Source organism: Protopterus annectens, chromosome 11.part0, assembly GCF_019279795.1.
Source record: "Protopterus annectens isolate FY-2018-M chromosome 11.part0, PAN1.0, whole genome shotgun sequence".
Taxonomy (NCBI): domain Eukaryota; kingdom Metazoa; phylum Chordata; order Ceratodontiformes; family Protopteridae; genus Protopterus; species Protopterus annectens.
Window position 1 is genome coordinate 685,196,198 of NC_056745.1, and position 16,197 is coordinate 685,212,394.

The 16,197-nt window shown below is 41.0% G+C and overlaps 1 protein-coding gene across 3 annotated transcripts in view; it reads right to left on the reverse strand.

Moving 5' to 3' along the window:
* Positions 1-16,197, reverse strand: part of LOC122815557 (NAD-dependent protein deacetylase sirtuin-3-like) — a 994,530-nt gene that overhangs the window by 56,329 nt on the left and 922,004 nt on the right. For 2 of the 3 annotated variants that reach the window (XM_044088146.1, XM_044088147.1), the window contains one exon: positions 15,451-15,660. The exons of the other annotated variant lie outside the window; for it this stretch is intronic. In XM_044088146.1, the coding sequence (XP_043944081.1) occupies positions 15,451-15,660 (210 nt within the window). The remainder of the gene's footprint in view (positions 1-15,450; positions 15,661-16,197) is intronic. 3 annotated transcript variants of the gene reach the window in all.

The following is a 16,197-nucleotide window of genomic DNA, read 5'->3' on the forward strand; positions in this document are numbered from 1 at the left end:
AGGAACAAGTTTGTTGGCCCCAATACTGTCCATTACTTTGAATGTTAGCAGGCTAAACTCACAAGGAAGCTGAAGGAGGGCTGGGGAATTCTGGTGCCAACAGAATGACACACAGTGTGCTGATTCTCCCAGTGCAGCTAGAAGAGAATCAAAGCAGTTAGGAGAAGATAAATGTAAGCTAATGCTGCCCTGGGCATAGCAAGGGTAAAAACTGAAGATGTTACCACTACACATTCTTCGTCTGTAACAATGGTGACACACTGGAGAGGATAGCTCAGCGGACTGCTACACAAACTGTCACAAAAGGAAATAGTCAGCCCAGCTATCTGGAGTTTTGTAAATAATTATATGTCATTTGTGAATATTAATACAATTTATATAGAAGTGTGACAGAGGGAGATACTGCCAGCACAGCTGTCTGGAATTTTGTAAATGGTTGTCATTTGTGAATATCAACATGCTTCATATGCTTGTATTACAAATGCATTAGAACTGTATGTCATATAAGATAGTTTCTACAGATGTGTGCCAAAGAGATATGTTGTAGAGTACTCAGCTTAAAGATGTTTCTAGAGTGTACCCTACTGGAAAAGAACAGAAATGTATATAAACTATTTTTAACTATGTAAATGTATATGTTTTAACAGTGGGAACTGGCACACATAGAAGGTTAACTTGCAAAACTTCAGAAAACAATTATTAAAACTAAATTATTTTATAACCAGGTAATAAAAGAGATGTTATCTTTCAGTTTCAGTGCAACAGGAGACACTGTCTAGAACTAGAAGCTTTTTGTATGGTCTTTAAATGTGGAGGAATGTAAATTATTTTAAGTCTTCCACCATTTGCCCTAGATGTAAGAGAAGTCCTTGTTTATGTATTTTCACAGAAAGATGCTAAATGCTACCTGCTGCAGTGGAGGTTTTCACCTGGGATAGTCAGATGACAAGTGATGTCATTCTGCAAGTATCCCGGCAGCAATATTTGAGATATTCATTTAAGAACTTTCAGTGACAGACTAGGCATTCTGTATTTGTCTTTGACCTGACAATATCAGCTAGAAAACCCATTCACCATATCTGCCTTGCTTTGCTCTGGAAGTTAGTTAACTAGGGTGCAATAATTCTTTCAGCTTTAGAGAGGCATAGGCCAACCAGGCAGCTGCCTAGGGCTCCACTCTAATAGGAGCGCTTTTCTAGTAATATGGATGGTTTAGGTAGACCAGGATGGGGGCAACAGGTCGTGTGGGGGGTCCTTTTGCCTAGAGCATCAGCTGACCAACGTCTGGTCCTCCAGACAGGAAGATAGTGAAGTATATTTTACATGTTTTCTTTATTTATTTGAGACTGTCCTGCATTGTTCTTTGAAATATTTCCTGTGATTTTGAACTCTGATGTAACTGCACGTATTTTGTTGTTGTTTTATTATTTATTTAACATATTTAAACCATTCATTGTGGTTGGTCTGTCTAGAGATATTTAAGCTATTCAACTACTTGCATATCTATTTGGTGACACTGTGCAGGCCACTCCTAATACCTGTACTCTTGGTCAATTTACCATTTGTATTAACAGCAGCATTACACAGTAAGATTGGACACCCTTTGTTAAGGGCCATAAAGTAGCTGATAAGGAGTGGCTGGTGGCAGTCCAAACTACCTTATAGTCTGGGCAAAAGGGGGGCATAGCTAGTAAACCTGTGTCAGCCTTTTCCAGGTGTGCGTGTGTGTATAAATCAAATCTCAAAGTGTGTGTGCGTGTCAGCTACTTGGACAGAGACATGAAGCACTGGTTGGACAGAGAGGGTGCTGGAGGTCTTGGCTTTGCCATTCAGCTGAGACCTCAACTCTATAGCTGTGCCAGTGGGAAGTCTCATTGTGGATCTGGAGAAAGAGGGGAAAAAAACAGCACCAGACTGACTGTGACCTCTGTGTGCTCTTAAGGGAAATTGTGTGTGCTCGTCATCCTCCCAGTATGTATGTCCCCTACTGTTGCCAGTGGTGAGGACTGAGGCACCTTGATTACTGGGCCAGTGGTGGGGCGTCAGATATTAACTGGTTGCCAGTGGTGTGATAACCACATATTAGGATTCAGTGGTGTGGATTTTGAATTCCTGTAGCCTGTAAACTGTTGTCACTAAAAAAGTGTTTGTACTCTCAGTCAGCCACAGAGTGAACACTCAGAGTTTCATATCACAATAGTTTTATTTATTTATTTTTTTGTTAGCTTAGTCACTGAGAGCATGCAAGGATGTCAGCAGAGGAGTATGGCAAGCTGACAAGGAGCCAGCTGGCTGAGATGTGCCAGGCTAAAGGAGTGGTGCATGCCAACCTGACTAAATCAGAAATTATTGCAGCCTTGATCACAGCTGCATCACAGAACAGCAATCAGGAGGACAACCAAACTGGCCTTGGAGAGGTACAACTCTCAGAAAATGTAGAGCTCAACTTTTCCACAGAAGACTTAAAAATCGATCTGGAGTTAGAGACTTGAGCTGGAGGCCAAACGTTTGGAACTGGAATCAACAGAGAGACTGCGGCAGGAGAAACAAATGGAATGAGAAGCAGCAGAGAGACTGAGATGTCTGAAAGCTGAAGAGAATGAGAGTTAGAGGGAACATGAAAGGGAGATGCTGACTCTTCGCCAGGGCCATGGAGAGAATGGGTAAGAGAGTAACTGAACCCCAGAAGCAACAAAGGTCAGTAAATTTCTTCCATAATTTACAGAAGGGGATAATTTTGATAGTTTCATTCATATGTTTGAAAGGGTATGTAAACAGTATAATGTTGACCAAGGGCTCTGGGTATGGTTCCTCAACCTCTTAACTCTATGGTAAAGCTGTAACTGCTATTTCTAAATTGCCTGATACTGACTGCTTACATTATAATGGTCTTCTAGAGTGTTTTACGTTAACACATGATGCTTACAGGAAAACGTTTCATGAGCACAGACGCAAAGCAGATGAAAGTGTGTGTGAATATATTGCTGAAGTCAGCACTTATTTTTATAGGTGGGTAAGTGGCTGTCAGATCACCACTTTTGAAGGGCTGGCAGGCCTTTTGGTGAGGAAACAAGCCCTTAGCACTTTACCTGATGAAATGAGAATCTGATTAGCAGACAGGCAATGCAATACTGCAGATGAGATGGGGAAGAAGAGAGACCTATACTTAGCAAGCAGGGCATCACTGCACAGGAAAGGGATACTCAGTGCTGCTTAGGGTTCTAAGGGAGCCTATGGTGGGTACCCTAAACTGCACCAACAGAGTCTGCCAGTAACAGGGGAAGCTATTAGTCCAGGTACACGTCCAGGATCAAGGGTTAAATGTTTTAAATGCAATCAGTGGGGCCACACAGCATATAAATCTCCACAGAGGCAAGGTGGGGAACAAAAGGTGAGAGCCAGTAAGTGGGAATGCCAGAATGCCAGCAGTGAATTGTCTGGAGACAACACAGGTGCCAAACTATCACAAGAAGTTATATCCTATCTTAGTAAATGGGAAACAGGCCATTGCAAAGACAGAGACAGCCTCTGACCTAACCATTGCAAAGCCTGCAATGGTTAAAAGAGGAACACTACTTGCTTAGACAGTCTACTCAAGTCAGAGCTTTAGGAGGGACCCAATTCCAAATACTTTTGGCTAGGGTTTTTTTCTTGACTGGGAGGGTGGAAAAGGAAGCCATCAAGTAGGTGTGTTTGAGGATATCCTTGCAGATGTCCTGATAGAGAATGATTTTGATAATGCAGTACTTTGAGTACATGCAGTGACGCACAGTCAGGATTGGATACAACCATGTGGGTCCTGAAGCCTTGGGGGGACCCAGAAAGACTGCAGACTTGAAGCTAGGGCTAGAACCAGAAAAGGAGGGGGAGTATCAATATTCGTCAAAGATACCCACACCTCCAGGCTGGTGGCACAGCATGAAGCATCAGAGACTATCCATGTGCAACTAACAGTGGGTAAAACTGCCTTCCAGTTTATAGCCTGCTACAGACCACCCTCCCAAACCCAGGAACCCCACTCGGCCTTCCTGAGAACACTGGAAAATATGAAGGTCTCTCCAAACACCATTATATTGGGCGACTTCAACTACCCAAACATAGACTGGGAGCATTAGTCTAGCTCCAACACCCTAGCTCAAAGGTTCCTAGAATTTATAAACTCAAATGCTATGGAACAACGTGTTACCACTCCCACAAGAGGGGAAAACATACTGGACCTGATCATCACCAACATGGGGACTCTATGCTCCAGACCAGAAGTGTATCCCTCACTGGTAAGATCAGACCATAAACTAATCTCACTGGATATTCACATCCCAACCCCACCCCCTGCCCAGAAAACCACAGTGAAAAACTTCTCTAAAGCAAATTTCACTCTCCTCAAAACCGAGGTGGAATCCTTCAAAGTCCCCGGGCCTGTGGAAAATAAGACCCAGACCGCAGAATCCTTTATAAATGCATTCTATGAACACCTTCAGGAATGCATGGATCATGCAATCCCAAATAAAACTAAGACCCAATCCTCCAAAGGCAGACGTCCTGTCTGGTGGACCCCAGCCATAAACAAACTATACAATAGAAGGAGGAAGCTACTACATGATAGAGCAAAATCCCAAAAAGGGAAGGCATCTCTGATCAGTGTTAGCAAAAAACTACAGGCACTCATAAAATCGTCTAAGGCCAGCTTCGAGAGAAAAATTGCACAGGACACTAAGGATAATCACAAGGCTTTCTTTAGTTATGTTAGGAACCTGGGTGGGAATTCCCAGATATGCTCAGAATTAGTCCAAAATGACAAAAAATACACCGAACCCACAGACATTGCCAACATCCTAGCTGACAGGTTCAGCGCAAACTTCTCCCCCCCCTCCCCACCTAAAGGGCAAATATCTATCCCAGCAGAGTGCTGCCCCCCTGACATCTCAGATGCTCAGGTAAGAGCCGCCCTCTCCAAAGCAAAAAACACAGCATCAATGGGACCAAACGGTGTCCCGGGCTGCGTCCTACATGAACTCCAAGAAGAGCATAAAACATAAAACTACTGTTCAATCTCAGCCTTACCACAGGATATGTACCCAAAGAGTGGCGTACAGCAACAGTGGTCCCTCTCCACAAAGGTGGTGCCTCAATGGATCCTGGAAACTATTGCTCCATAAGCCTGACTAGCTTGGTCTGAAAAGCTATGGAAAAGATCATCATGGACCTCATAAATAGATATTGGGGACCTACAGACACTGGATCCTACCCAGTTCGGCTTTAAGGGCAGATCCTGCCTCTTAAACCAGGTCGATTTCTTTGAAACAGTCACCAAGGCCACTGACGAGGGGAAGGTGGTCCACACAGCCTACCTGGACCTCGCAAAAGCCTTCGAAACAATACCCCACTCGGGCATTATATATAATCTCACCAGCTTAAATATAAACCCCTATGTCACTAGATGGGTTGCAAACTGGCTCAAGGACAGAATCCACATGGTTAGAATTGCTGGAGCCTTGTCAGACTCCAAACCAGTTACAAGTGGCGTCCCACAAGGCTCAGTCCTGGGACCTCTCTTGTTCGGTATATATTTCTCGGAGGTACAGGCCAACACGGAAGGACTGTGGCTGACCAAGTTTGCAGATGACTGCAAACTGGGCACCATAATCGACTCTCCAGCCGACACAAGCATCCTCCAAAAGGGCCTCAAAGAAACAGACAACTGGTGCCAGAGCCATGGCCTCAAGCTAAATGCCAAAAAGTGTATAGTCATCCCCTTTGGCAAAAACAAAGTGCCCACAAATTACCACATAGGTGGTAATCCATTAAGTCTGGAAGAAGTAATTAGGGACCTGGGGACCCAAGTTGATAGCAATCTCTCATTTGACAACCACGTGGCCAAAGTGGTTAGAAAAACATTTTATATAGCCCACCTAATCATGAAGGGATTCACATCTAGATCAGGGGAGGTCATCGTGCCTCTTTACTCATCCCTCATCAGGCCCATAATTGAGTACAATGCCCCTTTTGGGATGTACCTTACCAGACACCTGCAGCAACTGGAAAGACCCCAAAAGTACCTCACCAAGAGGATCAAAGGGCTCAAACAGATGCCATATGCTGCCCGGTTAAAGAAACTCCAGCTCTACTCAGTGGCATACCACCTGCTCAGAGGTGATCTGTGCCTGACGTATAAAGCCATGTCCAATCTGGAATTAATGGACATGCTGCACCTCAGAAAATCCAAATCCCATCGAGCCACGCGCTCGAGAGACTTGAACCTCAGCACTGAAATAAATAGGACATGCTGGAGGGACAGATTCATAACCCAGAGGCTCCCTTCACTCTGGAATAAAATCCCAGTCCTGGTTAGGCAGAGTCCCTCATTGACTCTCTTCAAGAGGAATCTTGATGAGTGGATGGGGGATTGTAGGTTTACCCCGGGTATCACTTCTGTGTCACTGTTAGACAGAGGCACAGTATACTTACCTTGAAAAAGGGCATAGCAAAATTAATTTAAAATGGGTGGTGAAAGCCAAACACACTCTGGCTAGGCTTATAAATGCCCTAGGGCAGATAGCCTAGTATGAACCTATGAACCTATGTTGTGGTGGTTACTTCAAGGAGGGAGCTACCCTGTAGCAGTGAGACTGAAGGTGAGCCACAGCTGCTTGTGGATACTGATGTTCCATTGGACAGAGTGACTGCAAGGGCAGAAGTGAGCAGCAGTACCCAGGCTGACAGTGAGACACGGTGTCAGAGGATGCAGGACTTCCTGTGGAAGTGGAGCTGGGAAAGGTTACAAAGAGAGAGTTGAGACAGGCTCAGCTCTCAGACCCTACATTACAAGGCCTGAGAGGGAGATAACCAGTGAGGCACCTGATTGTCAAAGAAAAGGGGAATCTGTATACTGGGACAAAGAGTTACTGTATAAAGAGTGGACCCTTGATGGAGGGCTAGAAGGTGAGAGAATACAGCAGCTGGTAGTGCCCAGGGCCTACCGTCTCGCACTTCTAGCCTTAGCCCATGATATTCCCTTTGTAGGTCATAAGGGCATAAAGTGCACAAAGAGACATATTATGCAGAACTTTTACTGGCCTGGGATTTCCAGAGATGTAACAGGGTACTGTAGGCCATGTGAGCAGTGCCAAAAAGTAGGCAAGGCAGGGAACAAGGTCAAAGCTCCTTTGATGCCTTTGCCTGTGACTAAGACGTCATTCCAGAGGGTAGCTATAGATATTGTGGGGCCTCTGAGTACCCCAAGCTCCACAGTGAAAAAGTATATCCTAGTGGTAGTACATTATACTACCAGATGCCCTGAGGCAGCGTCTCTATCCTCCATTGAGGCAGAAAAGGCAGCAAATGCTTTGTTAGAGATTTTCAGCAGGGTAGGTTTCCCAAACGAAATACTGACAGAGGTGCCAATTTCATGTCAGACCTGCTGGCTTGTCTGTGGAAGCACTGCGGGGTTAAGCACTTAACGACCACCCCTATCATGACCCAGACTAATGGTCTGGTGGAGAGGTTACACTCTACACTAAAGACCATGCTACTGGCATTTGCAGATCAGTCCAAGAGGGAGTGGGACAAATATTTGCCCCATCTGTTATTTGCTTACAGAGAGGTGCCTCAGGAATCCACAGGTTTTTCACCCTTCAGGTTGCTGTATGGGCATAGGGTGAGGGGACCTCTAGATTTGATTCGAGATGAGTGGGATGGTGAGTGTGAATCCCACAAGGAGTCTGTTGTAGCATATGTCCTAAACCTCAGGACAAGGCTCAGGGAACTCATGGGCTTGGCTCAGGAGAACCCAGCAGAAACCCAACAGCAGAAAAAAGTCTGGTATGACAGGAATGCTTGAACTAGAGAGTATGCTGTAGGGCAGCAGGTAATGGCTCTCATTTTGTCAGACGCAACAAGCTGCAGGCAGCTTGGAAGGGACCCTCCAAAGTGGTAAGGAAGGTCAGTGATGTTAATTACATGGTAGAACTGCTAAAAGCAGGTGGCAGGGGCACAAACTGTACTATGTTAACATGATGAAACCATACCAAGATAGGGAGGCCCTGGTGCTAAATGTTTGCAATACAAGGCAGGAGGAGTCTGAGGGGGATCAATGACTACAGGGTGCCAGGCAGCAAAATGCCAAGTTACTAAGGTGGAGCCCTAGGGTTGCAGGTATACGATATGACAGTTTAGCACCATAGTGGGGTTAGTAATGCCAAGACGGTAGGAATCTCAAGACAGGGTATGGGGTAGTGTATTCCAAGATAGGCTCACCCTCTCAAGCAACGTTTTGCAAGGGTCACTTGAAAAACTAGCTTGAGTTTTGTTTTTTTTTTCAGGGGAGGGTGTCACTAAAGGAAATATCGTCAGCTTAGCTAGCTGAAGTTTTGTAAATTATACATCGTTTGTAAATATTAATATGATTTATATATAAGTGTGCCAGAGGGAGATACTGCCAGTACAGCTGTCTGGAATTTTGTAAATGGTTGTGTCTCATTTGTGAATATCAACATGACTCATATGCTTGTGCTACAAATGTATTAGAACTGTATGTCATATAAGATGGTCGATACAGATGTGTGCCAAAGAGATATGTTGTAGAGTACTCAGCTTAAAAATGTATCCAGTGTAAGCTACTGGAAAAGAACAGAAATGTATATAAACTATTGTAACTGTGTAAATGTGTATGTTCTAACAGTGGAAACTGGCACATAGAAGGTTAACTTGCAAAACTTCAGAAAAAAAAAATAGCTGAAATTAAAATATTTTATAACCATGTAATAAAAGAAATGTTAACTTTCAATTTCAGTGCAACAGGAAACAATATCTAGAACTAGAAGTTTTTTGTATTGTCTTTAAATGTGGATGAATGTAAATTATTTGACGACTTCCACCATTTGCCATAGATCTAGGAGAAGTCCTTGTTTATGTATTTTCACAGAGAGATAGTAAATGCTACTAGCTGCAGTAGGGGGTTTTCACCTGGGATAGTCAGATGACAAGAAGTGACGTCATGCTGCAAGTATCCCAGCAGTAATATCAGAGATATTTTAAGAAATCTCAGAGAGAGACTGGGTATTCTATACTTGTCTTTGACCTGACATCATCAGCTGGAAACCCTACGCACCACATCTGTCTTGCTTTGCTATGAGTAAGTCTATCGTACAGTAATTTCTCTTAGATACAGTTAGGAATATAGTGAAGTATAGCTTAGACATTTTCTTTATTTATTTGAGACTGTCCTGCAATGTTATTTTAAATATTTCCTGTGATTTTGAACTCTGACGTTACTGTGATTACTTGCTGAGTATTTTCTTGTTCTTTTATTATTTATTATTAAATATATTTAAACGTTTTAACTGTGGCTGGTGTGTCTAGAGACATATAAGCTCTTAGTGTACTTGCATATCTATTTGGTGACACTGTGGAGGCCACTCCTAATAGCCTTGCTCTTGGTCAAACTACCATTTGGATTAACAGTGACATTACACAGTAAGATTGGACACCCTTTGCTAAGGGCCTTAAAGTAGCAGATACACAGTGGCTGGTGGCAGTGAAAACTACCTTACAGTGTGGGCAGAAGGAGGCATAGCTAGTAAACATGTGCCAGCCTTTCCCAGGTAGGGGTGTGTGTGTGCGCGCGCATAAATCAAATCTCAGAGTGTGTGTGTCAGCTACTTGGACAAGAGCATGAAGCACTAGCTGGACAGAGAGGGTGCTTGGGGTCTTAACTTGGCCACTCAGCTGAGATCTCAACTCTACAGCTGTACCAGTGTGGAGTCTTATTGCGGATCTGAAGAAAGAGGGGAAAATCCAGCCCTAGACTAACCGTGGTCTGTGTGTGCTCTTAAGGGAAATTGCACTTTATCATGTGTGTACTTCTCATCCTCTCAATGTGCATGTCCCCCACTGTTGCCAGTGGTGGGGATTGAGGCTCCTTGATTACTGGGCCAGTGCTGGGGCATCACACAAACAATGAACACGGAATCAAAACAAATAGAATAAAAGAATCAACCAGAAAACAACTCTGGGAGAGCCAGTGATGCTCAGAAACTTAGAAGACAGCAGCACTTGATCTCCTCTGTTGATACCCTCTTTGGAAAAATGCCATAATCTCACTCATGTTAATCCTTGCATACACATATGCTTCTCTTGATTCATCCTGACCAATCAGACTTTGTCACAGGGAGAAAATAATCTGAATCTAGAAGAAACAGCCCTCTTGGTTTTGAATGCAACTCACCTTGTAATAACTAGTATGGATGATAAAAGACTTCTGATTGGATGGGCTGGGAGTTTTTACTTCGTTACAGAATGTATGGAAATTCCCTCATTACATATTCAGGAGTACTAATCAAAGTTGAACTCTCTCACCTTCTCTAATTTATTTGGAGTTATTAGCAGCTGAACTCTGAACCACTCCCACACTTGGTTATTCTGATAGAAAGGAGTATAAATGCTCCATGTATGCAGAAAATTTAGGTTGGAAGGGGAACTAGCTGGTTCAGTACAACTGCTATAAGAAGTTGGAGTAGTCTGGATACAAGACTAATGCATCAAAGGCAGAAGTTGTGAAACTTCTTTTTCCTATCTTCCGTTTTGAGGGAGTTTCCCTTTTTGCCAGTGACAATCAGAAGACCTATGTAAGTGTACACATTTTGAGGTCTGTAGCTGTTTCAGTAGGCATAATAAACAAGAACTACTTTTGGGAAAAAAAACAAAAAAACGGACACTTACAAAGTTGGATGTTGATTTTTAGATTTGGCCCAAATGAATACAAGTGATCTGATGGTTAATTTTAATACAAATTCTGTATTCAACCCTGTTCCTCCAATGGGCAAAATTTGCACATAAATGAATTGGTTCTTTGTTTGGACTATAGGCCAGGACAGAAATCAGTGGAAGGTATTAAAAAGGCTTGGGTCTCTCAGATTTTGAAATATATGTCATGGCTCTAAAGCTTAAGATACTTCACGATAAAACTGTTGACAACTGCAGCTTCCAGTGGAAAGATATGGTTTTATTTATATTATAAGGCCTAGGGAAGTTATACAAAACTACAAAAACTACAAGATAGATCTTTATTGGAATACAAATGCTAGTATAATTTTAGAAACATTAAGAATTTCCTATCGGGCTCTGGAGATCACTAAAATGATTCAGTCTAATCACTGGCAGTATTTTGGCCATCTTACATTCGAAAGGAAGCTAGAAGCTATAAAGGACTAACTTAGTGGGAACAACTAATGGCAGACTTTCAGAAAGAAACCTGGAGTTGGGGAAGTGTGTACAGGACTCTGACAGCTTAGTAGGAGAGGCACAAAAAAATATTTTTAAGGCACAGAGGTAAAACTACTCATCATTAATTACTTTGATTTTTAGAAAACAGAACCATAGTCTCCCAGAAAAAAAAGGTATGATAAGATTTTATCTTGTGGAAGGAAGCAAGGAGAATTTCAAAAAAAATCTGGCTTATTTGGGAAATCGAGTTGAAAACTCCTGTAACTACAAAGAGCTGGACTAAACTATTAAATGCTTCTACATATGCCACCAAACCTAGGAGGTACCTTTGCTTTGACTGGCAGTGACAATTTAAATACTTTTACACTCTAAACTGTCTAGATAGACTATTCCCACCTACTTTCCCATACTGCTGGAGATACGATAGAGAGGTAGTAGGGGACTGGCTTCATATTTTTTGCGGTCTTCAAAAGAAACTTGCAAGTAAACTAGATGAACTAATGGAACAGATCTATTAACTCTTTCCCCATTCTTGGTCCTCCTTGGCTTAATTTATCAGGATATGCATAACAGCTCAAAACACTCAATATTGACTGTGATAATGATACTTGCCAAAAATCATAACTGCAAACAGAGCTCTACCAGCTATCCAAGATATGACTTTCCTGTTGACAGAATTAATAGAATTAGAGCATTTACCAGTGCCTGAATGCTAGTGAGGAAAACCGAAATGGATGGTAATGAGTAGGTGGTCTCTGACTAAAGTTATTTTATTAAATGGATTCAGCATAGGCCAAACTAGAAGGCAGCATGTTCTGTTCATTTATACTTTAGCAACTTAAGAGTATAAACGTCACACAGACAAACCAATTAGTAAAAACTACAAGAAAAAACTAGCCAATATAGAGTTTTCACTGTGTGACACCTTAACCCTCCTATAACAGAGGCCCAAGGTTATATATGGAAATTATGCCTTAAGGACATCAAGTGTTTCCAGCTATATGGCTTCTGAATGTCCATGACTTTTTTACTTTTTCTTTTTAAGTCTTTATGGATACACTCAGACCAATAAAGCTACACCCCACAAACTGAGGACATGCATGTTTCAGCCTTTTTATGACCTCCTTAGTACAGCATAAGTGGACTGGTTATACTTTAGAAACACAGGGGCTTTAAACCCAGTTGTCCATAACCATTAATGTGCCTGCAAAATGTCCCAAATAACATCCCAAACCAAAGTAAAAAGGTCACACAGACAACCCAGCTAGAAAAAACTACACTGTGTGATACCTTGCACCTCCTGTAAAACAAACCCATGAGATCTATGCAAATCATGCCTTTAAGAACAAAGTGTTTCGGCTATATGGCTTCTGAATGTCCATGACTTTTTACTGATTCTTTTGAAGTCTTTATGAATACATTTTTTATGGATACATTTAAGAATATTTTCAGACCAAAAAAGTCCAAACCCCACTAAAGGTCTGAATGTATGACCTTCAATATTAGGTCAGGCAATTAGATTTGTTTAAAAATAGGCTTAATAGATACTAAATCATTTAACACCTTTACATGAACATTTTATGACAGAATACTTTTTATGACATCCAACTTTTTTTTTTTTTTTACTTATTTTTATGAAAGCTTTTAAACAACTTTTCACAGTTAAATGTATTGAAGAAATATTTACTGACATTTATTTTATGCCACATATTTCATGCAACTATATCCTATGCAAGTATTTTTAAGAGTGCATTTTAATGTTACATTTAAGTGTGTATTTACAAGTATATGTTCCTTTAGGGATAGTGCCTCTTTCTGAGGTTTTAAAAAGGAAGGAAGTTACTTTTTTTTTTTTTTTTTTTTTTTTTTTTTACAGTTTCTGATGAATTTCCTGTGGTTTGGAACAAAAGAACTAAAACTGTGATAAATAAATGTTTGGCTGGGACTACTGGTGCAGCATTTTTATTATTTTTAAATGCAGAATTGTGTGTGTATGTTTCTGATATTTGTATGTGTGTTACTTGCATGTTTAGATTATATGTATGGTTTGTTGTGTGTTGGAAGTTTCAGTAGGTATATGTTTTATTCATTTTGCCTAGCACCGATATTGTTATGTGTGTGTTTTTGTTGTGTTGTGTCGCGCTGCGTGAAGCTGCTGTGGCTTGGTAGGGTGTGTGTGTGTGTGTGTGTGTGCGTGTGCGTGTGTGTGTTAATGAGAGAGAGAGAGAGAGAGGAAAGACAGAGAGGTGTGTTTTTTTATTGCGTTATACTGTTGCAGGATTGTGGTGCAAAAGGGAATAGGAATGTGCCCTTTCACCACTACTGTGCAATGTTGGAGATGGTAAACATATATATATATATATATATATATATATATATATATATATATATATATATATATATATATATATATATAAAATAGTGAGAATGTGGGAATATGTGGGAATAAATAGGGGGCTTTTCCCCTATGCCAAAAATACTTTTTGGTTTCATTTATGTTTAGTTTTTTTTTTTTTTTTTATGCAGGGCTCTGCTTTGTGCAGTCGTGATTTTGTGTTGTAGGTTAGTTTTGTTTACTGATGTACTGTTAGCTTTTGGGTATGTCGATGTTTGTCAGACAATCATACATGAAGGGGATATAGAGTACAAATTGGTGTAGTTCTCTAAAAAAACACTCAAAAATGTGACATTCATATTTTGATGAATTCCAGTTGTGTGATGCATAACTTCAGTAGGGAGCCATAGGTAATGTGTGCATTTGGACAACTGGAAAGGGTTGATGTATCTTGGTAGGAAGATTTGAAGGGAAAAATCTTGGCATGGGGTTAAGCCCTCAGCAGGTTACTGGGCAAATGCAGTGGAGTTAAGGTTGTCATCAGTAAAATCCCAAACCACCCCTAATAGCTACGTCACTGACAACCCCTCTCTGCTGACTCTTGCCTTTGTGTGTGGAAAATTAATGAGTCAAGTTGATCAAGAGTGTCTGAAAGTTAGCAGGCAGTGAGTGCAAAAATAGGAAAGACACAAATTACTTACTTTATGTTTCTCCATTGTTAGAGTAATCTTCTGGTATATATAACAAAGTGATAGTTTCCTTTAATTCAAACCGTGATGACTGGATGGGAGCTCATAGATTAATCCCAAGTTTGACTTGTTTTGCTCCTGGATGACAGAGATGCCCAGTGACTGTAGGTAGTGGTAAGGTGATTATGATCCGTGGACTGGCTCTACCTTATAAACCCTATAAATCTCTCATAGCTATGCACTGAAAACAAAACAAGTACAATGACCCCCACCCTAAATTACTGCAATAACCTCTCCATCCCCCACCTTCCTCTGTAAATCATGATCTCTACAGGTTATATACTTGTACAGGAAAAGTACTTACAACAGAGAATTAAAATTTTACATGTTCTAAGACTCCCCCACCAAGATTTAAAATAACTAGACCTACTGAAAAATATTCCTCATCTTACTGAAACAATTTCCCTCAAGCAAAGGATTACATAATGTATACAGTATCCATACTCCAGCTTTTCTCCTCCATTACGTTAGCTTCACAGTTTGTCCACCACCTGATCACAGACTTTGCTGTAAACTGCATCACAGTCTTCTCTCTCAAACTGAAATCCATAAGTGTAGTAAAGTTTGGCATTAGTGAGGTTTCTCTCTCTCACACACACACACACACACACACACACACACACACACACACACACAAATTCTGACACTGCTGTACCTTGGACAGTATGGGAATACTTATGAGATTATTGCATGTTAACTTGTTTTACAAACTGAAGGCCTGCAGATGTGGTCCCCAGAATTTTTCGAGGCATCCAATAAAACGTATGATTAATATGCCTTTGAAAGAATTACATCTCCAAGGAATTACTTGCTATATTTTATAATGGGGAATGAGAGAGCTGGTTTACAGCCTCTACTGTATTCCCTATTTCCTCCATACTGTGTAGCAGTATTTATGCAAATCTAAAGAGATGGCTTCAAGTTGAGGTTCAGTGGCTTCTTCTTATCACTTGGGAAGTGCTGTGTTCAAAGGCAGGCCTACCTTCTAATGATAGAACCTGTGGTGCAGTTCAGATGGAAGAATCCCACAGAATCACTCCATTCTTAAGATAATTTCATCTTAGGACATGCTGATCAAAGTTATTGTCCTCACATATACTTTACTGCCAGTCTTGGACAGCATTATGTAAAACTAAAATATCTTACCTGATCTTGCTTCTTCATCAGTGCATCCATCTCATTATTGCAGTGCAGCAACGATACCAACTTCTTTAAACTTTCAGTTAGGTCTCCTAATTCCACCACATCATTATTCCTCAAAGGAATCCTCTTGAAGGGGCCTACAGCATTTCTGTTCAGCAACAACCTTGGGACAGTGGGCCGTACTGAATTAACAATGCTCGCAAATGGTTCAATCTATGTCCAATTTGAGAAAGTTGAAAAAAAAAAAGGAAACAGAAAAGAATACTTGTTTACCGTAAGAAAAAATAATGATTGAAAGTTCTTCACCAAGCCACAGCAAGACTCCGCTCTAACAATAAGGAAACACTGACAATGGATGCTACCCACAAGAACTCAAGCTAATGTCCACGTCTGAAAATAAACAAGTCCCTTCTTTCTTAAATAACCATTTAGAAGGTATCAGTTCAGGTGCAATTAGACTTGCAATAGTAGATATACCTAAACAACTAAGGCAACCAGAACATAATACAAAAAGATGAACATAATACTTAAACAGGATAACCAAGCTTCAAAGAAATGTAAGATTGTGGATCACCATCTATAAAAGTGTAAGGAAGTTAAAAGAGCTACAGCAGAAATTAATATCAAAGTTCTCAGTTTTACCTTTCTATTAATAATTAAAACAGTATTTCTTTAAGCATTTCTTCCTTCTCCAAGTTTTATCTGTAAATAAATGACATGCAGTACCATGGGAAGAAAGCTTCATAAGCT